The following is a 26,170-nucleotide window of genomic DNA, read 5'->3' on the forward strand; positions in this document are numbered from 1 at the left end:
GCCGAAGGCCTAGGAAGGAGGTTATGTATTCACCGGCGTTGGTTTGTTTGTTGGTTTGTCCGTTTGCAGGATTACCCCAAAAGTCCCTGATGGATTTTAATGTCATTTTTTGGAGGGGTGGGGTGCGGCACAATGAACAATCCATTCGAATTTGGTGGCGATCCGGATCATGATCCAGCTTCTGGAATTTTTTTTAATAACTCCGCTCAGCCTGTGCATTAACACCACAGGCTGTAAGACATACGCAGTGTAACTGATGACGCGTTCATGACGCGTCACCCAGCCTCTTTCCTTCTGCCTGCAGAGAGAGGGACTGCGGAGGTCTGCGCTCTCTGAGTGCCATTCTAGTTAACATATTGTATCTTGTTTATGTAAAACAATGTTGAAAACCAAAAAACTTAGCCATTATGATTTTATGAATTTAGAATTAGCAAATTTTTGACCATAATATTTGTGACCGTAAGTTACGCTGTAGGGCTGACGCTTTTATTCAGAATTCAATCAACAGTTTAGACATGGAATAAAAGCACGTATTTGGTATGTAATGATCTCTCTGAAACTAAAATTCCATGTGCACAGGTGAAACAGGCCTACCTTGCACTTCAGTGGGGGTGTTTGTAAAATGCATGGTCACTGTTCTATTGCATGCCCCTTAGCAAACTAGCCTGTTGTTGCAAAATTGAGTAAACTAGTGACACCAAGCTATCTGAGAAGTAACATGGAAGAATTCACATAGTTTTTTAGTGACTTTGTTCAGATTATTCACAATAATTACTTCATTCAAACATGACTTTTTGAAAAAGTGACAGCCCTAGCATGTTGCATCTTAAATGTGTTCTCCCAGCCCAGTTGTCTGGTTTACACCAGAATCTTAACGAAAACGTTGGGCCCAATACGGAGCAGAACGGCAGAAAAACCTAACCAAACATGACGTGTATGAATGAATTTTCACATTAAGAGACCAGACGTGACCCGCGTACGTAATTGACCCAAGGATAATTAGACCTGAGCCAAAATGCGGCCGGCCTGAACTGACCCGAAGAGATGATATCGAATACTAAGTCTGCTTGGATCCAGTTAGGCATTAGACATATTGACATGCAGACCCAAGACCCGAGAATGGGTGACTGCACCTAAATACAGAATATACTGTAATTTGGACCTGGCACGACCAAGTGGACCGGTGATGACCTCGAGTTTGCACACAGTCCCAACTCTGCTGTCAGATAAACCCAGCTGACTTTTTGTTGACAAGCTTGCTATAGCTATCGAGACGGAACCCTACGTTTTGGATGTGGTTTCAGTGGTCCAGTCTTCGTGCTAAGCTAGGCTAAACACTTCCCGGATGCACAGAGATGAGTCTGAAATCAATCTTTTCGATGACGTGAGAGAAACAAGCAAACTCCCACAGAGTGTTTCTTAAATATTATGGCACAACTTGTCTACGCACACCGACAAAAGAACCATTCAGAAAGTCGGTAGAGCATATCTCAATCTGGTACTGCATATGAATGAAGCACAAAGTAGTCCACATTTTTACACAATCACTCAAAGAGCACATGTCACTGTTGCACCAAAAATAATACAGAGAACATCTAGCATAGTCTTCATCATCCATTATTATTATTACTATTATTATTACGTGTTTCCCAAAGTTGTGTTTTTTTGAGACAGCCAACACAAAGGACAGCATCGTGCCACTTCTTTAGCAACAATGACCTGAAGATTAACACCTTCTACGAAACTGACACAGGGGAAACAGTAGACCTTAACCCTAATGTTAAGGTTATTCAAATGCATACAGTAAAACTATATTTTTAAAAAAGAGGACTTCACAGTAACAGTGTTATACAGAAATACTGACACAATGACTCCAAAGGGTTTTTAGGGACAAACACACCATCTGGGTACTGCTTACAGTAGATAACGTTCTTGAGGTAATCACTTCAGGGATAAAGAGACAGTAAAATGTTCACTTTATTTTGGAAAAATTCAAAGAATTCAGATATTTAAACACAGAAAATAATAAGGGCCTCACACATGAAACAATAAAAAACACTACGTTTTCTGTTATTACTGTATGCAGACACACACACACACACACACGCACACACACACTTACTTTTGTCGTATTTCCACGTACACTAAACCACGAAACGACGTTCAAATGTAGGCGTTATTACAGAGAGATACTGTGGCTTACATTCACATGGTTTCTCTGAATGGGTGAGGAGTGTATGCTTCCTGTGCTCCACAGATGGCGGCGGGGTCAGGTGGGAAACTACAGGCAAAAATGGAGGCACATTCCTCTCCTGAGGCAGAAGGGGTAAGGGAGGACGTTTCCTTTTTTTTTTTTTTTTTTTTTTAAACTTTTTTCCCTTTCGTTTTTACGACAGACTCTCGCACCTCTTCAGCAAAGAATCCGGGGGCCTGGGGTAGTAGCCGGTGGTGCAGGGCTTGTCGGGAGAAAACCTGGGGAACTTGTAATCCAGAGGGAGATCTAGAAAAAAACAAACAGTGGAGTCAACTGCAGGTTGTCCAGTACATAATGCACCGCTGCTGCTGACAAGCAACAGCAAAATGTTCAAGAGAAATGATTCATTATTCAGTGGAAAAGCACACTTTGTTCTAAACAGCAGGTAGTAATCACTCAGGGCCAGAGAATGTGTGGACTCGTACGTGTTTGATCTTTTTGATCTCCCAAGAGTCAACGCTGGCATAAAACAATGATGTATACCAGGCCTGCGAACTCGAGTGGGATGAAAAATGACAAAAAAATAAACAAAAAACTAATTTTAACATGTAAATGAAGCTTTCTAGTCTACTCGGGTTAAAAGGGAAAACTATGCTGTTCAGCTTTGGCCGTTTTTCTTAAAGGGGATATATCATGAAAAACTCCCCTTTTCAGTGTTTGTGCACATCCATCTGGGTATCATCTGGAGTTTTTCCCAACCTACAAACTGTGAAATAATACAACCCAGTCAGTTGTTTGTGGGCTGTCTAGATCATAAAACATGTGATTGAACAAGCCGTTCAGATGTGGCTCCCCTTCCTATGTCACATGCAGGCTCATTAGAATATACCGCCATATTTTTCTCACAAACCAATCAGAGCAGAGTGGGCCTTTTTAAAGAGACAGGCGCTAAAACGGTGCATTTCAGACAGACAGGATGAGCAAAATAATGTGTTCTTTGAACATTAAAGCATCTAAACATGTTCTAGTAGAAACCCAAAATACAAGTATGCACCTGGAAATGAGGATGATATGGGACCTTTAAATTACAGCTGCTTGTGGGTAAGGTCAAAATAACATGATGGTGGCACAGGGCTTGCCAACATGTCCACCCTTGTGAGCAGACAAACTGAGAGTAATTCTGAATTGGGTTAAAGTACATCATTTCTTCTGTCTTTTGACCTAGACCAGGATTTTAAGTCCTCAGTGTTTTCAACCACGTGTTTCATTCTAACCACCTTTTCTTCTCCAACCACTTTGTCTCTGCTCCACTACAGAAAGGCCGACAGTATTCATTTCCAACCCTGGTCAGTCAGTATGCTTCAAAAGAAGTGCTTACCGACGTTGGAATTGCATCTGACATTTTTTATAACTTTCCAGCTAAGAAAGTATGCACAAAAAAAGAGGTGGAAGGGCACCAGCTGAAATCTCGCCTAGGGTACCAAATTGGTCAGAGCCGGCACTGACCTTTTCTTTCTTTTTTTTTAATACTACCATCATTTTTATATTGGCGGGCCTTTACGGCCCAGTTCTGAATGCGGCTATTCAGAACACGTATAAACCCTTTTACCTTAGACCTAGTTCATTTGAAACACACTGAAACTTTAAAACTCTCTGACATGAGCTCTAGTCAAACTGTGGTGGGGTTTGCGTGCAGACAGTGCAATCTGTCCCCTGCAAGAACATCATGCACACAAGTCATGATAACATCGATAGTTCTTGCAACTGTTACCAAGAAATCCAAGATATCATAAATGGGGGTTTCCTGGCAACCGCTGTAAACACCTGCACTTTGAGTGAAGCACTGGGCAAACAATAACAGCGCACAAAGGTGAAAGCAGACAGACACGGTTTCCTCCTCCAAAGTTCAGACTCCAACAAATGATCCCAGTGTGAAAACAGCCCCTAAGGTCATCGTTACACAGGAGACTGGTACCATTTTCCCAGAACTGCTCTGCGGCCGAGGTGGTTAATTCTAAACTTGGCTCCGCATCTGCGTCTGTTCAGTCCTCTTTTTGATTCGTGTGAATGTTTCTTTGTTGTAATGATGGAGACGGTGTTTGATGTGGGAATAGAGGTTTTTAACGGCTGAAAGTTAAACGCCAGATTGTTTTTTTTTCCTGTTTTGACATAATGAGTTTCATTCTCAGTCATGTTCTTCGCACTATGTGGCATATAACACATTCACTTTGCTTGGTTGAAGAAAATCAAATGTGAGTTTTATTTGCTGTTGATGCTGTGAAGATACTGATATCATATGAGACGAGAAAAGCTAAAGAATCCAGCTAGCTTTTCAGGAAGGAGGCTAAATAACGCTCAAAACTTACACTAAATTTTGGTGAGGAAAACTGTCATGTCCATTTTCAAAGGGGTCCCTTGACCTCTGACCTCAAGATATTTGAATGAAAATGGGTTCAATGGGTACCCACGAGTCTCCCCTTTACAGACATGCCCACTTTATGATAATCACATGCAGTTTGGGGGCAAGTCATAGTCAAGTCAGCACACTGACACACTGACAGCTGTTGTTGCCTGTTGGGCTGCAGTTTGCCATGTTATGATTTGAGCATATGTTTTATGCTAAATGCAGTACCTGTGAGGGTTTCTGGACAATATTTGTCATTGTTTTGTGTTGTTAATTGATTTACAATAATAAATATATACATACATTTGCATAAAGCAAGCATATCTGCCAACTCCCATGTTGATAAGAGTATTAAATACTTGACAAATCTCCCTTTAAGGTACATTTTGAACAGATAAAAAAATGTGTGATTAATTGGCGATTCAATAATTTAATCGATTGACAGCTCTGATTTGAACACAGACATTTTTATCATTGACCCTTGGATTATTTCTGACGTATTGCGGGTCTGATGTATTGTTTAACATGTCATTTGCCTAGATTTAATTGGTCCAGTTTTTATTCTTTACATCTATTTCTCTGTTTCTGAAGTTGTAAAGCTCTTTGTACCATTTTTTTAGAGACGTGTTCGTATTATGATTATTACTGTTATTATTATTTGGGCCTTGTTGTTTTTTGCTCTCCTATCTCCATCAAAACTCCTGCTACTGTACATACCTGCTATGTGCTCAACACTAGGGATGGCCATGGTGCTGTATTTGTGAATGCAGTGGCAGCACCAGGTCAGTTTCTGGCTCTCCTCGTCCCCTCCTCCGCTTCCGTGTACGTCGACGAAGTAGGAGCCCCACTGGTTGGACACATCGGAGGGGGACTTCATGCCCTGCTCCTGTTGAGACAGTCACACACACAAACCAACTCTAGAACCATGTTGGGATTCATACTCAGACATGTGCAGACATGATAAAAGGAAGCGGGAACTCCACCCTGAGCACAGGGGAGAATAGTGCAAGACTTCAAAACCGGCTTAAAACCCTAGCAGCTTTAAGGGTTATTCTGACTACTGCATGAATCAGTATTTCTGAGAAATCCCCCGCTCTGTTACCCACAATCACTCACACAACATCAATCCATTTTATACGTAAAAAAGAGCTGATGAGCAGCGATCGTCGTGATAACAGGATGTGGTGTTTAAAGAAGGATGCGATAAGATGCAAATTACACAAACCAAAACGGGAAATTCATGTTACATAATATTCAGAGAGGATGAAAACATCTGAATGCATCACGTCGTCATGGAGATTTGTGCCAAATATTTCTAAATATAATATTTGAGAAGGAACCAAAGAGAAAACAGAACAAAGTAGGACTGCCAGAGGTATTTCTGGGGTTTTTTCTTCCAGCGTGCTGAAGCAGAAACCTCTGACCTACATGTAACTCAACCCAGATGAGACGGATCACACTCATCACAACATACCCTGCTGACGTGTCTGCTTGCCTACCACCACTACTCCTCTCTGCAGTATTACTGGAAGTGCATGCATGCATACATAGAGCAGCGCGGTGTCATCAGATTGGCTATTTGAGATGATGCTGATAAATGAAGAGGAAGTCTGTAAATACTTTCATCCATCTCATCACCATCAAGAGTTCATCTTGTTCTCATCGGCTCCATCTACTGATATAACGTCCACATCCGGGGGGCTGATCTGCAAGATCGCTATCACGAGCTAGATAGAAGTATCTTTTAACTACATTTTTTTAGAAAATATATTCCACTTCATAGATCTTATTGTTCATCTTTTTTTAATCCACTTCATTGATGCTATACCGGCTGTCATATTGGTGTGACAAAAGTTTCTTTACACTTTGTTGAAGGGACTGTTTGTAACTTTTTAAGCGTATAAATGTAACGGGTCGGGACACGTGCGCGCTTGCACATGCGTGTTCGCGTGTGGCCGGAGCCTCGTCTCCTCTTGCCTGCTTGCCTTCACTCAGACAGCGTGCGTGTTCTCGCGTACTCGCTCCACCTCTAGACGTGAACGTGCGCTCACTCCACACTGCAGAAGAGTTAGTTTAGCTCTGAGAATATCTAGTGAATGTAGAGTGGACGTTTTGTGCAGAAATAACTGCTGCAGCTCCTCCAGACCAACAGAGGTTTCCGTGTCTTGTGAAGTGACGGAGCTCTGCAACAAGAAACTTTATCGTCTCGTTACCGACCGGGTGCCGGTGTCTCCCTGTTCACTCCGGCTGCGGGCGGAGAGAGCAGGGAGATTCGCTGCAGAGCCCCCGCTGCTGAAGCCTGCGCTGAAGCAGGAAAAGCCAACACTAGGATCAGCATTGATTCATGGAGAGACCTTCGTCTGGTCAGCTAACATTACTGCCAAGCAGCTGAAATATAGAGTGATATTGTGCTTTTAGCTGACGTGTGTCGCCTCACTGTTTTGAGCGATGCACGTTCAGGTATATTTAGAGCGAGCAGGCGCGAGCCCGACGCTGACTTTCGTTGATTTCACGGCCACAGGTCTCGCTACTAACAAGCATTTCTGAAAGTTACAAATAGTCCCTTTAAAACAGTGGAAACTACTACTACCATTCAATTAAGTGTGTTTTTTTTCCTACAAAATGAAACAAAATGTAAGAATTTACTTTAAAGGTTCTGTATTTGAGAATTTGAACATTCAAGCTGGAGTAGGCAGATTGGAGTAAATAGGATTAAAACAAGTTATTTGTATAAAACGGTCTCTATATCCCGAAAGTAGTGCATGAGACAAGAAATCTGAAAATAATCATGTTCCTCTGTGTCCTCCGGTGCTCCTCCTCCTCTGTATCATTACTTTGTATTCATGTAATAAATATCAAAATGTCAATTCGATGGTAATTTGCATGAGAAATGTGCACAACAACAAAGTTTGGTTATAATAATCATCCGCTTATAGTGATCGATTTGACTCGGACAGACGTGATCAATACACTTCTACTATACTCTGAATTTCGAATTTAACACCTTTAAATATACGCTCAGTAGACTACTTTATTTATTAGTGATACACTACATAATATGAAACAGTGACATAACGTTATTTATTGATAAGGAAGTGCGATAAACACATGTGATTTTCCACCATGGAGACTGTCGATCTCACGATGGACAGTTTGAAAAAAGGCTCAAAATTGATGCAGCAGAACTAGAGATATATTTTGTTTTATTTCACACATTCTTCTTCCTTTTCAAAACCTTGCACCTACATTACCCACAATGCAAATCGACTGCACACAGTTCAGTTGGAGAATATAGAGTGTGTTAGCGGCTAATGTAGCCTCCAGTAGAGATGAGGAGCGGGCTACAGAGGAAAGCTCTCTGCTAAACTGAAACAGCTGCTTCAGTGAACTTACCTCAAACTTTCCCTTCTTCTCCTGCGGCTCCACTTGGGCCTCGTTGGACATCACCGCGTCACTCTTCGGGACGCCTTCCCCCTCCATTTCCTCCACGACCATCACCGTCTCCCACTTCCCAAAGCTGCTGGCGGGGAACATGTCCGACCTCATGCTATCTCCGAAATACACTACCTGTAGGGCGAGGAAGAGAAGGTGAAAAGAGAGAGGATGGTTACTTTCATCAGCTACACATTAGTTTAATTACTGTGGTAATTTAGCTGGATTCTTCTCTTAGCAGCCGTCAAAGTCAGCTGGCATACGTCTTAAGGCCCCCCAAGGGTGAACTAGACCAGACACGATGAGTCTGCAAAACTCATCACAAACTTTCTTTGACCATCACATCTCTTTTGTCCTCCACGTCTGGAAAGAGAAGCAAGCTGAGGCAGGCTTTACCGGGACGCATTCCAAGACGCACACACCGCTCAAAGCTTTACATCCCATTTCAACAACCGCTTATTTCTATTCTCCTTTTAAACGGGAGAGGAAATGGAGTGAGGAGTGGGGAACGCTGGTGATTAAAATGACAAGACACAGAAGTCTGCTGACATTCTGAACACAGGAAAAAGGCTTTACAGTAAGATGAGGCTACAGAGTGAAAGGCCAGTTCTCAGAAATACTGAACAATTAAAGCGGCAGTAGGCAGAATATTTTTTGGCATCATTGGGCAAAATTCCATAATAACCTTTCAGCATATTGTAATTCAAGTGTTCTGAGAGACTTCTGCACCTCTTCATGGCTCTCTTTTCAGGCTTAAAAAAATCTAGCCCGTGACGGGAGACTTTGACCAATCACAGGTCATTTCAGAGAGAGAAACTGCTCCTATTGGCTGTGCTCCGGCTGGTGGGCGGTGATTGGTATTTCCTCAACGGATCTCAATATGGCTGCTGGGTCACAAACTTTCTCATTTTACAGCTAAACAGTACACTACAAGATATTTTCTGAAAACATCTGAGGAGAGAAATAGACATTACAGTAACAGAATATTGATTCATATTTGATCAGTGCAGCCTAGTTTGACCGTTTGATCGGAGTTCGCGCGTGATTGACAGCTGCTCAGAGACGGCAAGGCTCCAGATCAGCTCCGATTGGTTGTTTTCCTCCGGTCTGTGAAATCTTGCAGATGCCGTTAGGAGCACCGGAGGACACATGATTTTTGCAAGGGATCAATAAATGATAATAGCATGTTTTTTTTTTAGTTGTGTGCTGGGAAACCAAAGTAATAAGTTTAAAGACTGTAAAGCTGAGGGGAACTGCAAAGTTGGTGTACATCACTATAAGCAACCCACATCACACATTTGAGCCCTCGTTACTAATACATAAATTGATTAGTGCCGCTTTAAGTAAAAGTTTAATTAAGTTTAGTTGAAATATATGAAAAATTGCACCTTCAAAAGTACACCACATTCTAAAATATGGCCCTCATGCCTGGATCTCATATTCAGGTTGTAGCTCGAGGCTGAAAGTTGTAATATTTCTGTCTTTTTTTTCTCTAACCAAAGCCAATATCACATTTAATGAAATCTTGCATTTAGGCTCCCTCAATCTGTGTTTGGCAGAACCATCCAATGAAAACCCGGCTCTTTATCATCACCTGAAATCTCACAATGAACTTGAGAGCACAGAAAAGCTTAACGTTTCATACAAAGCTGCATCTTGTAAACCCTTTCTAGCCGTCACAGACAGGGATGACGCACATTGACGTTGATCTAACTAAATCAAACCTCCCTTCAGGAGTCAGAAGGCCATAAAGAGGATGGAAGGCATGCCAGTAGCTGCGTCTGGTCCCTCCCTCCCCCTCACAGGCCGGCCCTTCCACATGTAAACAAACAGACGGGCTAATCGGGTCGGCTGCGGGCCGGGCCTGTTGGGTGGGGAGGGTTGGGGTGTTTTTTTTTTTGCAGGAATCACATTTCCACCAGCCTTTCCCAGAACTCCCCACAGATGGTCTTCGTACCCCCTAAAAAGCCCTGCACTTCTTCTCATTGCTCAGCAGCGCTGCTTGCCAGAGCCACGGGGTCACTACGATAAATATTTACAGAGGCCGAGGATTCCAGCACAGAGGCAACACATTATAGAAGAGATTCATTGTGTATGGATACAGTTACATTAGCCTGAATCAGCCTTGAGCTCTGCATGAGGGAGAGCACCATGAAGAGACTCGGACTGCAGGACGGGCAGACGCTTCTCTTCCAAACACATCCGCACAATATGAGGCTGATCACCGGTTGTAAATGCAGCCGCTAGCTGTTAGAGCTTCACCCAGAGCAGGACTCGCTACGCCACAGTGCAGCTTATGTTGGCATCGTTATGTTGCCATAAGTTTCATGGTATCAAAACGTTCCTGAGCAGCCCCGTAGTCCCCTGCTAGGACTGAGCAACACATATGCATAGCCATAGACTGTATATATAGATGGCCACACGTCTACATACAGTCTATGCATGGCCATTTACTAAATGGATTCCAATACAACAGTTTAGTGCTCGATACCCACTATAAATAATGTACGTAGTGGTAGGTATTGTAGTCAAGATTGTTCTGTGTTCTTAATCTTTAATTACTACTGATGTACTGCTTTATAGAAAATTATTAGAACTATGAAAGTATGTTGGATTATGGTGACTCTTTCCAGGATTTCTACATGTTATGTACTTTAGAATTAAGTCAAATGATCTGAATGATGTAATAGCTTTCTGTAAGTCAATACCAGAGCTCACTCCAAAAAATGAGAACTTCAGACTCGCACTTGTCTACTGTAGGACATGACTCATTGGTGTTTGACTCAAAATTCTCCAAAACATTTTAAAACAGCTCTGCTCAATACTAAATTAAATATGTTAAAACATTAAGCACCATCAAGAGTCTCGAATGTAAAAAGGCTGCTGCTACTACTGATCCCACTGAGAATCACCAACGTAGCTTCCATCAGCATTCAGCTCATTGTTACCAGCCGTGACGGCGACGCTGGAATTGTTTTCACATTGTGAGTCTGTGAGTGAGTCATCATGGCAAAAATTCTGGAGACATCTAGTGTAGCAGGAACTACCACGGAGGAGGTTTGGACTACTTTGCCAGGTGTTTGTATGTTCGTGGACAGATTTAGTCACCGCGATAGCGTCGCAACCGTGCAAGATGCAGTCACAAAATTACATGTGTGTGGTTGAGATCAAAATGAAGGTCGAGTTCGAGGATGGACGTGGTCTGAGAATGGGGGGGCAAAGGGGTCATTGCCCCCCACACTTTACGCCCCTGGCCCAATTTGGCGTCACAGCTGGTGTGATCCCATCACAAGATGGTCTTTAGTTTTAGTTTTTTAGTTTTGATGCTCAGACCAAAAACAGCACTGCGTTAAAATAAAATGCAAGGGGCTGCATAGGGGTGGGCATGTTGCTTCAGGTACCGGTGAGAAAATAAATTAGACAAGGCCTGTCTGAGTGATAAATCTGTGTGTTTTAAGGCTCATCAGACTCCAAAACACTGCACGGGGGTTTACGAAACTATGAGGATCATCATGACAAAAATAATCACCAAGTAAACAGCAGAAATACAGAGTTACACACTAATTTAACCAGGAATATGTGCTTTACATATTTGCTTGGCCGACCAGGTGCGTTGACAGATGACGTCACATTGTGGTCCAGTTGCTGGACGACCCCTGCATCAGCTGCCCCTGTTGTAACAACACGGTGGCTTTGTTGAATGAATGAGGGGGTTGTGTTTTGTTACATAGTGATCAAGTCGCTCACAAAGGGTGTACCTGATTACTCAATGGAATGATGACGAAGAAGAGCTGATGTAAACAAGTGGATGGTGAAGACGGTCCAACATCGGGAAAGCCGAACCAGGGATTATTAGTTGATTATACAGTGGACAGGTCAAAGACAAAGGGACGCCCCCGTGGCTCAGTGTCTGATGGATGTCTCAGTAGTGATACAGTTCATCAAGGCCCACTGCCCTGCGTCTTTATTTTCCGTCCTCCTTCTATCAGAAACAGCTTCCTGCAGCTTTAAGATGACATGCAGTGTGGGCCTGTGGCCTCCCGTCTCTTATCAGCTCATCACTCAGAGGAGCAGTTAAAGCTAAAGCCAGGCCCAGGTAAACAGAGCTGCAGGCATGCAGAAGGCCTTAATGAGCCCATTGTGCTGCACACTGTGTGGGGCCTGGAGCACAGGGAGAGGAGGGAGAGGAGGGAGGGCTGACAGGACAGCAGGAAAAAAAAAACACTTCTTTATTTAGTCTCATATTCAGTCCCAAAATATTATATTCCTCTTAAGATGTGAAAGATTCCACCAACAGAATGAGATCATTACACATTTTTAATGCAGTTAAAGGTCCCATATCGTGCTCATTTTCAGGTTCATACTTGTATTTTGTGTTTCTACTAGAACATGTTTACATGCTGTTATGTTAAAAAAAAACTTTGTTTTCCTCATACTGTCAGCCTGAATATGCCTGTATTCACCCTCTGTCTGGAACGCTCCGTTTTAGCGCATTTTGACGGAATTGCAACGGAATTGCAACAGAATTGCGTTGCTAGGCAACAGCTTGGGTCCATGTGTACTTCCTGTCAGCTGATGACATTCACATACACTGCAACCAGGAAATAAACTGGGACACATTTAGAATGTTTACGTTTAAAATTGTGTCAAGGGTATAAATATTGTATATTTGTGACATCACAAATGGACAGAAATCCTGACAGCTTGTTTCAAAAGCTCAGTTTCTGAATACGGGCTGTGTGTATTTCCCTGTGGATTGAGTGTTTCGATACTTTCACAGTATTTATATAGGACTTAAGCCTGCTTTATAATAAAAAAACATGAAAATCTCACTTTTTTATAATATGGGACCTTTAAGACCAAGCAGAATAAGGCGCATCAACCTACTAGTTTTAAGAAAATCAGCAAAAAGTTATTTCAATGTGGTCATAACTTTAAGATCCTTTGACGTAGTACACAAAGTAGGACCAATAGAAAGGAAATGGGGCATTGACAGATCCAGTGCCACTTGACATTTTGAGGACTTATTAACTTGACTTTTAAAATGTCAGCCAGTTAAACTTCTTTTTAAAACAGCTATGACTCACGGGGATGGTGCAATATCGTGCGCTTACTTATTAAGAAAATCATCAAAGCATCACCCACTTTCCCATTGGCTTGACGTAGAAATTTCCCAATTCAGTCATGAGCTGCGGTAGCCCTGAATCCCAACCCCTCTGTTACTAATAATGACAGCACGGGACACCTCCGAAACGATCACAACTAGCCGTATTCGGGGCCTGAATCTCTCTGTGATGGCGTCCACATCAGCTCCACCGTGACCCCGTCAGTGTCAGCGCCGTGCCGAGAGGGGATTGTAATCTTCCCCTGAATGCCTCTATTCAGCCCACCTGCATTAAGTCCTGTCAGGTGAAAGTGGAGAGAAGTGAAAACACAGAGTGCCTCAGGTCACCCCAGGAGGAGTGTTTAAAGCAGCTATAAGTGCAGGTTGACACTGAATTCCACAGGAGCTTTCTCCACGTGGCCGGGGGAACAGAGGGGGCATTGAGCAGAGGGCTGCCGGGGAGGAGGAGGGGAGAGGAGCTGGGGATGTGGACGATGACGAGTGCTGCTGGCTGAACTTGGGCTGGGCTGATGCAGCTCGGCCTGGGCCTGATCTGTACACCGCCTTTCCTTCTTTTACTATTTAGTCCTACAGGAATACTACAATACCCACAAGCTTTACTCTGTTTTGAAACGTCTAGCAGAAAGCGGACCTTGGCATTGAACTGAATGTGCATTTTTCAGAGGAAGAGTGGTTGGAAATGAATGAAGGCATATATGAAACTACCACTTCTCATTTTTTGGAGAGAATACACATGGAAAATTCAGATGCATTATTTCCTTATATCAGAAAAAGGAAATATTCATCAGGAAATTATGGTTGCTTTGGGAAGATAAACACAAAGAAATGGAGCAATCATTCCATTCTGGTTTTGTAGTACCTACTATTGCAGAGAGACACTGTGGACAAAAGGGATGATTTATTGTATAAGAATACTAAGAGTGACTGCTTTGAAATGACAAAACTAAGAAGTGGCTGCAAAAGTAAAGAAATGAAACAAAAAAACATTCTAGCTATTCTAACATGCTGGCAGCATTTTGACATACTGTATTTTTTGCATCCTCTCCTGACTGCAAAACAACGGCGTATCATTTCTCCAGAGGGTTATATAAGATTGGATCGTGCGACAGTTAATATGACAGCTTCCTCCATGTTGGTCTCTCTTACTTAGGGTTGCAAAAGGTTGGAAAATTGCAGGTAAATTTCCGGAAAATAAGTTAAGCTTGGGAATTTGTGCACAACTTGCATGCTATACTAGGTCCTATGCCATGTCTTAGTTAAAAGTCTGCCCATTTAATTGAATTGTAACCATGCACTGCATTCAACCATGGATGTATAAAGAGAACCGGATACAGCGTTGGAGGCTCCCGTTCATTCCTATGAGAGTTGCTCAGTGGCGCATGAAGCCAAAATGGTTCGACTGCCGAGTGATAAAGTATCCGGATCATCCGGCGATCTTCCTCATCCGTTGGACCCATAGAGCAGGCGCAGTAACGTTTCCTTTAACTCCGCCTCCCAGCCGTCGGTCCAGCCTCGGTCTGGGTCTCATTCACATGAACGGAGGAAGGGAAACAAGGCAAAAGTGAGCATGGCTCACATACCCCCGCTCTCTGCTTGACCCCTACTAAAGTAGGGTGAAAGGTTTTGCCTTTTTTGGAACTAATGGAATTAGTCTATTGAGCACAATCTGGCTTTTTTATTAGCTCACCTTCCTCAAGTCCAACTACACCACACTGTCAACCATCATACCAAATTTGAAGTTCCTTAGTTAAATAGTTTACGAGTTCTACTCCGGAAACGAAAGTGTGACAAGCGAACGGACGGAAGGACGGAAGGACGGACAGACGGACGGACACGCTGTGTGTTATTTCCTGTTAATTCCCATAAATTCCCATGGAAAGTTTCCACCTTCAATATTCCCGGAACTTTGCAACCCCTACTCTTTAATTTAACATACGCTGACCTCAACCCGGCTCAAATCTGGCCAGGGACCTTTATAACCCATCTCACTCCCTCATTTCCTGTCACATCTCTCTAACACTGCTATCACACAAAAGCACACAATGTCCCCCCCCAAAAATAATAACTATGATAAAAATAAAATTGCGTACAATGTGTGTAATAACCGTGCCCTACCTCAGTTCTATGTTTTTTTTTGTGTGGATAAATGAACATTGTGCCTATGAAACAAACTAATTAATTTGTATCAGTGACTGATGGCTGACCTTTATGCCTTTTGAGTCAGACATGATGTCATTGAAGGAGAAGACTGTGGGTGCAGTATAAAGTATTACGGTCACTTTATTTTTATGGCTGTCACATGAATTTTCTGATATTTGTTGTTCCAAACGTTTAGAAACTTCGACACCGCTTCATAGTGACGTTTGTCACACACATAAGCATACGGTACATTCCTCCTCTCTTGAGGGTACTTTGGACCGCTGCACCATTTGATAGATTTTCCCTCCAGATTCCAGCTTCCCCTCCGCGCACACAGCCACCAGCCAAGTAGCTTTCATTAGACTGTCTAATGTGAGCTCTGGTGTCTGGCTCAGATTCAGACTGCTGAGGGCTCAGATGATTCAGCAACTTTTTTCAAGTCTAATCAGTAAGGTATTGTTTGTTCTTGTATTTGTACTCTGTAGTGTTGTGCCCACGTCTTTGCCTCAATAGATTATTTGTCTATAAGCACAATACTGTTGGTGTCTTTCAATCACTTGTTCTTCTCTTGCTATTTCTGACACGTTTTTATGATGAATGAATGATTTTGATTAGGGCTGTCAATCGATTCTACTATTTAATCGTGATTAATCGCAAATTAATGACATATTTTCTGTTCAAAATGTACCTTAAAGGGAGATTTGTCAAGTATTTAATCATCTTATCAACATGCTAGCGAACACATATGCTGCTTTATTCAAATGTATGTATATATTTATTATTAGAAATCAAATAACAACACAAAACAATGACAAATATTGTCCAGAAACCCTCACAGGTACTGCATTTAGCATAAAACAATATGGTCAAATCATAACATGGCAAACTGCAGCCCAACAGGCAGCAACAGCTATCAGTGTGTCAGTGTGCTGACTTGACTATGACTTGCCCCAAACTGCATGTGATTATCATAAAGTGGGCATGTCTGTAAAGGGGAGACTCGTGGGTACCCATAAAACCCATTTTCATTCACATATCTAGAGGTCAGAGGTCAAGGGGACCCCTTTGAAAATGGACATGACAGTTTTTCCTCGCCAAAATGTAGCGTAAGTTTGGAGCGTTATTTAGCCTCTTTTCTTGACAAGCTAGTATGACATGGTACAGCCTAAGTTGGCACACACACTTTGAGGGAATTTTATTTAACTGGGCATTTGTGTGAAACCTCCTCCACATGATAGTGCGTGTTGCTTTATTGTGCTTCATCGTGAAGCTGCCAGGTCCCCAGATCAGTTTGATCATTACTGATAGGGGGATGATTGTCAAAAAGAGAACAATAACACTTCATTTTTTTTTTTTAGGGCTCTCAAAATGAACACAATAATAACACGTTAGCGCAAATTCGCTTTAAAGCCACTAATTCATTTAACGCATTAATGCAACTTGCGATGTCGATCTTTCGGAGGTTGTAGCGGGCTCAGTTTCAAAGCTAGAGTGAAGATGCTGGCATTATAAGAAACTAGAAAACTTAAAGAATCCATTGGTACCAACAATGTCACACTAGCTTACCGAGAATGAGGGCTAAAAACTTACGCTAAATTTTGAAAAACTGGCATTGCCATTTTCAAAGGGGTCCCTTGACCTCTGACCTCCAGATATGAGAATGAAAATGGGTTCTATGAATACCCACGAGTCTCCCCTTTACAGACATGCCCACTTTATGATAATCACATGCAGGTTTGAGGCAAGCATTGCTAAATGCAGTACCTGTGAGGGTTTCTGGACAATATCTGTCATTGTTTTGTGTTGTTAATTGATTTCCAAAAATAAATATATACATACATTTGCATAAAGCAGCATATTTGTCCACTTCCATGTTGACAAGTGTATTAAACACTTGACAAATCTCCCTTTAAGATACATTTTGAACAGATACAAAATGTGCGATTAATTTGTGATTTAATATTTTAACTGATTGACAGCCTTAGTCTTTTCTTCATCCTGGGCCTCGTAACCAGGTTTTTCGTAAAAGTTGAAGTTTACCTGGGCTGTTTTCAGTCGAGATGTACTGTATCAGAACACTGCTGTCATGTAAACATGAATACTGTTGTACAGGACAGGACTAGAAAAAGTGAATCTTGCTTTTATCAAGTTCTCCGCCATACCTGAGAGGTAAAATAGAGCTCTTTGATAGAAACCGTCCCTAAGAATGGGCTGCATTGTATATATAAGGAGTATGAGGAGAATTGGCTACACTGTGTGGCCAGTTTCATCAGAGCACGCTGGCACACAGCAGCCCTTGTCGACAGTCGTGCCAAGGGCCACGTTCCTCTGCTCTCCATCACACCAGTGTGAATCTCCCTGAAGCCCCTCATCTCTTTCAGCCTCTGCCAAAAAAACAAAGTTGGAGTCAACCTCAAAGCGAGCCTGACGTGTTGTCCGCGGCCAGAGGTCTGGCTGCTCGCTCCCGTGTAGTACACTGCGGTACGAGGCGGAGGGCCCTACCTTGGGCTCCGGCTTGCCCGTCATGGTCTTGACCAGCTCGTGGAGGTGCGGCCAGTTGCCCTGGGAGTACCAGCCGGGTTTATCCAGCGACGGCAGCCCCTCGCTCTCCTCCACGTCGTTCACTGCAGGAAGAGAGAGCAGAGAATCAGACCAGACAGCCAGCTGCTACGTGACCACACGGCCTCCAGACCTCACCAGCTAAACCTCACCAGCTAAACCTCACCACAGCGCTCACCAGAGGACCCCACAAAGACACAGAATAGCAGAGGCAGAGTGTGAATTATATGCACTGTAGACTGCTCCCAGTACTCCCAGTAAAGCAGTGGTTTCCAGCCTAGGGATTAGAGGCCTCTTTTAGGGTAAATCTCAGGGGTTGTGATGATTAACAGGATTGGGGACGCACAAAAATATGCTGTGGTGACACTTTATAATAACCATAATTTATGAACGGTAAATTGATTGTTAATTAAACTTAGTTAATAATTATTTACTGTTAAACAATAAAATGATAATTAATTATTGTTTACTAATTATTAGTATTGCTGTAATTTATGTTATTTTAACAGTTTATGTACTGTATATATTATAAGTATTTGTTCATGATTATCAAATTATTTGTAAATAACAGTTGGTTTGTAAACAATCTATAAACATTATTTGGATGGCTATTACAAAGTTGCAACTGATGATTATAATACTTTGTTAAATGGTTAATAAATACTTTGTAAAGCATTTTTAAACAACATTTAGATAGATAGTTTAATTTTTTGTCAATAATTAATAATTGGTTTCTGGTCCATCTGTCTATGTAATGTTTATAGATGTTTTACAAAAGATTTCTTAAAGATGTATTTAATATAGTATATAAAATGTTATAATGTGTACAACAATAAACTGATAATACATAGTTTACTAATATAATCAGAATGTAATTGTTACTGTCTCCTATCAGCTAAGATACAAGAAGGAACTTATACAATTATTATTTCATATTACAATAATGATAAAATAACAGAAATGATCATTATTTTATGGTCACAGAACAGAACATAAATCCAGGTTTAATGACAGCGGCTCTGCTTTGTATGAGATTTAAAATGAATCTCAAAAATTTATCTTGCAAAGCTGGTGCTAATTCTACGTTGGTTTGTCACTACTAAGTGAGCAATTAAACATAACACAGTCATTTGAACCAATATGAAAATATGAATTAATGCAGGTTAAAACATTAATTTCTGTATATATTTTTCAAAAATATGAACAGAAACTATAATCACAATGCCGTTGCAGGACTACAGGTTGCAACACCGCAAAGTACAGAACATGTCACGAGTGCTGCATACTTTCTAAAGGTGGTGTACATGAAGCTTTAGGTAGGTGACAGATTTAGTGTGAGGTCTACAGACATCTGTCAGAGGTGTGTTGATACTCTCATCCATCAAGAGCAAACAGAAACAAAAACAGAAGCTGCTTTCCCTGAAGGGCTGACTTGCCCTTACATGAAAAAAAGAGTTGTAGATGTTCAACAGGATGCAGCGACTTTTCCCTTCCACTGACCGGACGGGGCACTCGATATGAATTATTGCAGCTCTAATCCAGAGTTATACAGTCCAGACTGTATTCGCACAACCACGACTCTATACGGGCCTCAAACTTATAAACGGAGAGACTGTGGACTCAAAGATAGAAAAGAAATGGTCATTTATTAACATCAACAACTACCAGGCTTTATATTAGGCTGTTTCAACAGAGTCAATATAAACAGATGATGTGTGGGATACTCCAATATTCTCTACATGAGATATCCAGACCTATCTCCAAAGAGCTGTGTCAGCTCCTCTGCCATTAACATATGTCCCCCCATTAATAACTATAGTCAGAATAATTCACAATTTCTGTGTTTTTCCACTCAAAAATTTGGTATAATTTCATAAAAAATGAGGTATATTGACAGTAAATTACCCAAATAGGTGTAAAACTTGTGGTAATGAGTTGGAATGTAGTTAAGTGGGTGAAAATGTATACTATATGCTTTATAAACAGTCGAAAAAGGACCAAAGGTGTCATTATGTGCTGCCATTAAAAACAACTGAAATAGTTTCAAAACAATATTCTGACTAAACTTTGACATATACCACTATGTCCTAATCCATCAACATTGTGTTCCTCTGATAATAACTACTCAAAATAATTCATCATTTCTGCTTTTTTGTTTTTTCTCAAACATTAGGTATAATTTCACGAATATTAGGCTTATTAACCTTAATTCCCCCACAAAAAAAGTGTAAAACTTGTGGTAATGAGTTGTATGTATTATTCTTGGTAAAATGACTACCTACTTATCTTCTCTTTTAAATTTCGATTATGGAAATTACAATCTCCATTCACAAGACCTTTTGTTGTTCCCAAAGTCAGAACTGAATTGGGAAAGAAAGCTTTTAGACTTTCTGCACCTACTGCATGGAACAAGTCTACAGACTGATCCTAAACTTCACAACATGGTAGCCCTAAACAAGTTTAAAGCTACGGCTTTAAACTGACATCTATTAAGTCCAGGATGTCTGTGTGCAAATGGTCATTTTAATGTTACACAAAATCTGCTTTTATGTTAATTGTTAAAACTCTGTGTTGCCGCTAGTCCTGGCCAAGTCTCCCTTGTAAACGAGATCTTTGATCTTAATGGGCAAAACCTGCTTAAACGTGCAGTAGGGAGTATATTTTTGGCATCATTGGGCAAAAATTCCATAATAACCTTTCAGCATATTGTAATTCCAGTGTTCTGAGAGAAAACTAGACTTGTGCACCTCCTCATGGCTCTGTTTTCAGACTTTAGAAAAAAAAAATCTGTGACGGGAGTCTTTGACCAATCACAGGTCATTTCATTGAGAGCGTTCCTATTGGCTGTGCTCCGGTCATGTGACCGGTACTTGGCGTTCCTTCTCCAGATTTCACAATGGCGGCTGCGTCACAAACTTTCTCATTTTACAGCTAAACCGTGCACTACAAGATGATTCTGAAAACATTTGAAAAGAGAAATAGGCATTAACGCAACATAATAATGATTCATATTTGATCAGCGCTGCCTAGTTTGACCGTTTGGTTGGAGTTTGCGAGTGATTGACAGCCGGCTCTCATAGACGGCAGCTGGACAGCAGACCTCAGATCAGCTCTAACTGCTTGTTTTCCTCTGTTCTGTAAAATCTCACAGATGCCGTTAGGAGCACCGGAGGGCACATGATTTTTTTCAGGTTACCTGTTTCATGTACTACTGTCACGATATAGCGACCGTTTTATAAAAATAACTTTTTTTAAATCATATTTTCTCCAATCTCGCCTACTTCAGCTTTAAATAAAGGCTAAATAAAAAACAAAGTTGCCCACATAAATGCAATCATATATGATTTATATGTAATGGCAGTAAGTGCTGTGAAGCACCTTTAATTAAACTAATGAATAGCCTTTTTAGATGTGGCTTGCTTTCCTTGGTTGTTATCTCGAGATCAATAATCCACTTTCTTTGAAGTCGATAATTGCTCCTCTGGGGTCTGACTGCTGTTTAAGAGCAGAAGCAGCAGTTTAAAGGCAGATCCTCGCTCGCAATGACAAAAACCACGGTGCTGTACGTACGGGAGGCCACCGCCGGGTTCAAACTGAGGTTAAATATGCTATAAATATTGTGACAGGCGAGAGTGAAAGAACAGGGATGAGTACCTGCACACTTGGGAGTGTACACACACACGGACACTGGAGGGAACAGCTGTGAGGACACTGGACCTTGAGAGGGAAGAGGAATGAGCGGTATGCGGTCTGGAGCTCAGATGAGCAGCAGCTCGGTAGATGTTGCTGCGGCATTTTCACTGAAATAACAGATGATGACACCTCGTGGAGCCTGAGGTTATATGAAGTGATTTATGTAACACCTTTCGCTGACGTGCCATTCAGTGATTACATCAGCTTTTAAATAAAAGTCTTCAGGGTTTTTCACAGCTATGTTTCCTAGCCTTAAGCTAACGTAAACACTAGGATAAAGATAGCCCAAGTCTAGTCCCATTTGGACTATAATACCAGGGCTAACTACCCACCCTGTTATACAAGAACAATGCTGCTTTAGCCGCAATCTTTGAGGGCGTTTTCACATTTATAGTTTGTTTGATCTAATCCGAATCGGCAACCAATTTGTTATAATGTCGCCTCGAGTTTGGTTTGCGTTCACACTCACTCAAACTGCTCTCTAATTGGTCAGGATTTCAATGAAGGAAAATTCCCAGAAGCAAACAAAGAGTAATAGAAGGGCCGACTCCGTTCTGTTCCAGAAATAAAATGTGCCACTTTCCAATTTCACAATGGAGGGACAACTATGCGGGTTAATCTTGGACCCAGGTCATCATTTATTACATTGATTTTCACTTTAGGCAAACGATGCAGTGTGAAAATGAGGCGCAGACACAGCTGGAAAATACACACAAAATACACAGCACAGCTGACTACGGGAGCTGGTTTAATCCAAAAAAAGGTGCAATGGTTCCTCCAGATTGAAGTCGGATCATGTTCTCACCACAAAATGAACCGTACCGAACCGTACCAGACCACCTCCTCTTCAAAAAGGTCTCGGTCCAGTTGTGTTGTGTTCACATCTGCCCAGATAAACCGCACCAAGTGTTTCCAGGGTGAGATTTTAACCGAACTAAACAAAGCAGGTGTGAAAACGCCCTTAGTTTGAATTTCCCTCGGGATCAATAAAGTTCCTATCTTAAAAGTCATTATAATGAGGAAAAGTGTCATTTTCAACTTGTTAAGACTTTTCAAAAGATAAGTCAATTAATTTGCTATAGTTTTTATCTGGATGTAAACTCTACACAGAAAAGACTTCAGATGATTAAATTAATATGGGAAGTGGCAGTACATTTTATGAGCTGAATATTAGCTGTATATACAGTATACTGCACGTCACAGCTAGAAATGCTCGGAAAGTGTTAAATCATCAGTCGTAAAACTTTCTGTGTCAAATTCTTCTAAAAAAAAACTTTATGAGCGAATAAATCAAAAAGAACATTTGAAGAATGCAGAATAATAAAGGGAGGTTCCCTAACAAAAAGGAGTATCCAGTAGTGAGGAGGCCAGAGGAACAGCAGACGCTGCTGATGTTTTTTTCTGCCAACGTGGCAAAACTCAGGAAGAGTGAGGGAGAAAAAGAGAGAGAGAGAGAGAGAGAGAGAGAGAGAGAGACTGAGTGGATCATCCTGTCTTCACACATAATGCATCCCCAGTGTTATTGCTGGCAGGAACACAATCCAGATGAGGGGAGCATTCCAACAGGCTGTGCTGCCAGTGCACACATCTTCAACAGGAGCATCCAGGATCAGATGCCTGTCTGTCCGGGCTAATGAGAGAGGGAAGACAGCCCAGGAAGGTAGGAGCTGTGTGGTGACGAGGATCAGAGCCAATGACATGTTGGCAACCGATAGTGACGTCACTAACGCAACTAACAGCTGTTTGAAATCTTCACATTCAAGTTTGAGTTCAAGAGATTACAGCAGGGCTGATTCCCTATGATATACTGTAGTCCTAAAATAATACAAGGGATGCACGATAAACGTCTAAAAAAACACTGCTTTAATAAAAGGCTCAGTTCACCCAAATTACGGAAAAAAAAAAAAAAATACATATTGTATTGCTTATCTAGCTATGCAGATAGTTTTGATTTCATATGCCCAGGTTTAAATATATTTCAGTACAATGGAGGTGAATGGAATTTAGTTTGTGTTACTAAAAATCTCTAAAAATGTAGAAACAGCAATGTTTCTCTACAGAAATAGTGCTCCAATTATTATATCATATTTTTTCATATTTTGTAATTTGGTTGAACTGACCCTAAGTACCCTAGGTATCTAGCTAAAGAGGACGGAAAATGCCAAAATAAAAATAAATAAATAAGTAATCAAATGACTCGATAAATAAATAAATATGCATACAACAATAATATTGAAAATAAATATAGGCTTTAAATGATTGCTAAAATGTGACATAAATTGATATTTCTGTTTGAATTTTCTTCTTCATTCATTAACATTTGTATTACTTTCCCTATCTACTCTTCTATTTTATTTTCAATTTTATTTGTTTATTTGTATTAACTTTTAAATGTATTTATTTTTTAAAATGTATTTTAACTTTTAAATGTATTTATTTTTTAATTTTTTATTTATTTTAACTTTATTTATTCATTATTAAATTGTATTTATCTGCATGACTTTCCGATTTTTTTCCCTTTTGGGTTCGGGACTATTGATTTGAAGATGTCTGCTTGTGCTCTGGGAACCTGTGATGGGTGTTTTTTTAGCAATATTTGTTGAAATTTTAGAGACTCAGTGATTTATGAAATGCTGATAAAGTGCAGCGGGGCATGAGAGCGGCAGGCCAGTACTCACAGAGGGTCCTGAAGGGCCTCTGCTGGGGCACCAAGGAGAAGAAACCGGGCTTCAGGGCGTTTGTGATGATGACGTCAAACAGCTCTTCGAAATCCTTCCTGCAAACAGCCGGAGAAACAACATTAGCCTCTGTGACGGGCGCCTGGCCGCTGCGTGAAGGACAATGCCTGGACAGCATCCAAACACACTGTTAGTTACACAAGCAGGCGCAAATAACTGAGTGAAGCTAAACAGTCTGTAGAGATGATGGATCAATTAACAGTGTACACACACACAAGGGAATACTGAGATTAATAAAGTAAACACTCACACTCCCACAGAGCATGTTGAGAGCTGGGTGGCGTTTCCAAGGAGACCTACAGTACTGTATGTATGTACATGTGCAGTATGTAAAGAGAATCCCTATAGAATCTGCCATATAAAGTGAGAAAGCCTTATGTAACAGGAAGTGACTTCTCACTGGGGACTTAAAAACCATAAACAATCAGTTTGATGCGTGACAGTATGTATGTGCATACTGTGTGCAGCTGTGTTATTATATATATATTTATCACAAGATAAATTAGCTTGCCATACTTACTCAGTATACCTTATATAGACTATTATTCCAGTTTATCTATATTATATTAGGACTTGTATGACAGATGTTTTTCTCGTATTCTAAATAACAAAAAAACAAAGGGACAAAAGCAGGCTGAAGAACGTGTGTGTGTGTGTGTGTGTGTGTGTGTGTGTGTGTGTGTATGTGTTTGTGTGTTACGTTTTCTTGTGTTCAACCTTGATTTGTACTTAAAAGGTCCAGTGTGTAAGATTTGGTGTTATTTAGCGGTGAGGTCGCAGATTGCAACCAGCTGAAGCCTCCCCCGTGTCTCTCTAGAGCCAATAGTTGTAAATAGGGATGTCACGATACCAGAAATCTAGTAGTCGATACCAATAATACCAGTAAATTTCCACGATTCTCGATACCAAATTCGATACCATGGTAAAAAAAAAAACAAAAACAATAAATCCCATGTAATGTGTACATGTGTCTATATACAGTATATCCTCAGATTGCAAGCAGTAGTTTAAATTCACTGACATGGTGACATTTCACTGGGTATAGGCTACCAGAGGTGGGACCAAGTCATCGATTTGCAAGTCGCAAGTAATTCTCAAGTCCCAACTCAGGTCTCGAATCCTAAACAATGCGCTCTTCACCAAATCTAACGTAATTTTAACAGCAGAGTAACTGGATCCAACTGGTGCTTAGTAACGTAACGTTAGTTCTTCATGGTTTTCTCCTGAATCCTGATTGGATGCTGTTGGATTGGTTCAAACAAAGTGGATCTGGAGAGTTAAGTGTAAGATAATCAAACGCAAGTCTCAATAACATTCACCGGAAATGAAGAGTCCAGAGTTCATAAAAAAAAACTGTTCAGTTCAGTTTTTTCCCCCACGAGTGAATCCTCCTCTCAAACATAAAGGATCTCTGGATCTCGCTGCTGCATGGCGCTGTTGTGTGTGTGTGTGTGTGTGTGTGTGTGTGTGTGTGTGTGTCAAACTCCAACACAGAGAGCAGAGGACAGAAGCAGCCGCATTTGGCGCTTGGCGGGTGTTAATTTCGGACCCTGCAGGCATCGTACGGTACCTTCGGTGCTGTAGAAAACGAGAACCGTCACGTTTTTAGAATTTTGGCATCGACTTGGTACCGAAGTATCGGTCCTCGTGACATCCCTAGTTGTAAGAGCAGCGTAGGTCATCTGGAGCAGAGTCAGTGTGTAGAGTGTGTGTGTACGTGGGAAGTGAGTGGTGAAGCAAGAGAGAGAGAGAGAGCGGCTGTGATGACAGCGGCAGCGAGCAACGTTACCGACTATTGGAAAGAATCTGGCGATACGATACGTATCATGATACAGGGGTAACAATTCAATATATTGCAATACTATAAGCAAGGCGATATATTAGGA

At 41.2% G+C, this 26,170-nt stretch overlaps 1 protein-coding gene across 1 annotated transcript in view; it reads right to left on the reverse strand.

Annotated features, from left to right (window-relative positions):
- Positions 1–1,959: 1,959 nt before the first annotated feature.
- nt5dc1 (5'-nucleotidase domain containing 1) overlaps positions 1,960–26,170 on the reverse strand; it is a 64,627-nt gene continuing 40,416 nt past the window's right edge. Inside the window, exons 8-12 of the mRNA XM_037750344.1 lie at positions 24,225–24,322; positions 17,797–17,918; positions 7,992–8,165; positions 5,316–5,484; positions 1,960–2,500 (exon numbers count right to left, since the gene is read on the reverse strand). Coding sequence (XP_037606272.1) covers positions 2,388–2,500; positions 5,316–5,484; positions 7,992–8,165; positions 17,797–17,918; positions 24,225–24,322 — 676 coding nt within the window. The 3' untranslated portion in view covers positions 1,960–2,387. The remainder of the gene's footprint in view (positions 2,501–5,315; positions 5,485–7,991; positions 8,166–17,796; positions 17,919–24,224; positions 24,323–26,170) is intronic.

Source organism: Sebastes umbrosus, chromosome 18, assembly GCF_015220745.1.
Source record: "Sebastes umbrosus isolate fSebUmb1 chromosome 18, fSebUmb1.pri, whole genome shotgun sequence".
In the NCBI taxonomy this organism is placed as follows: Eukaryota; Metazoa; Chordata; class Actinopteri; order Perciformes; family Sebastidae; genus Sebastes; species Sebastes umbrosus.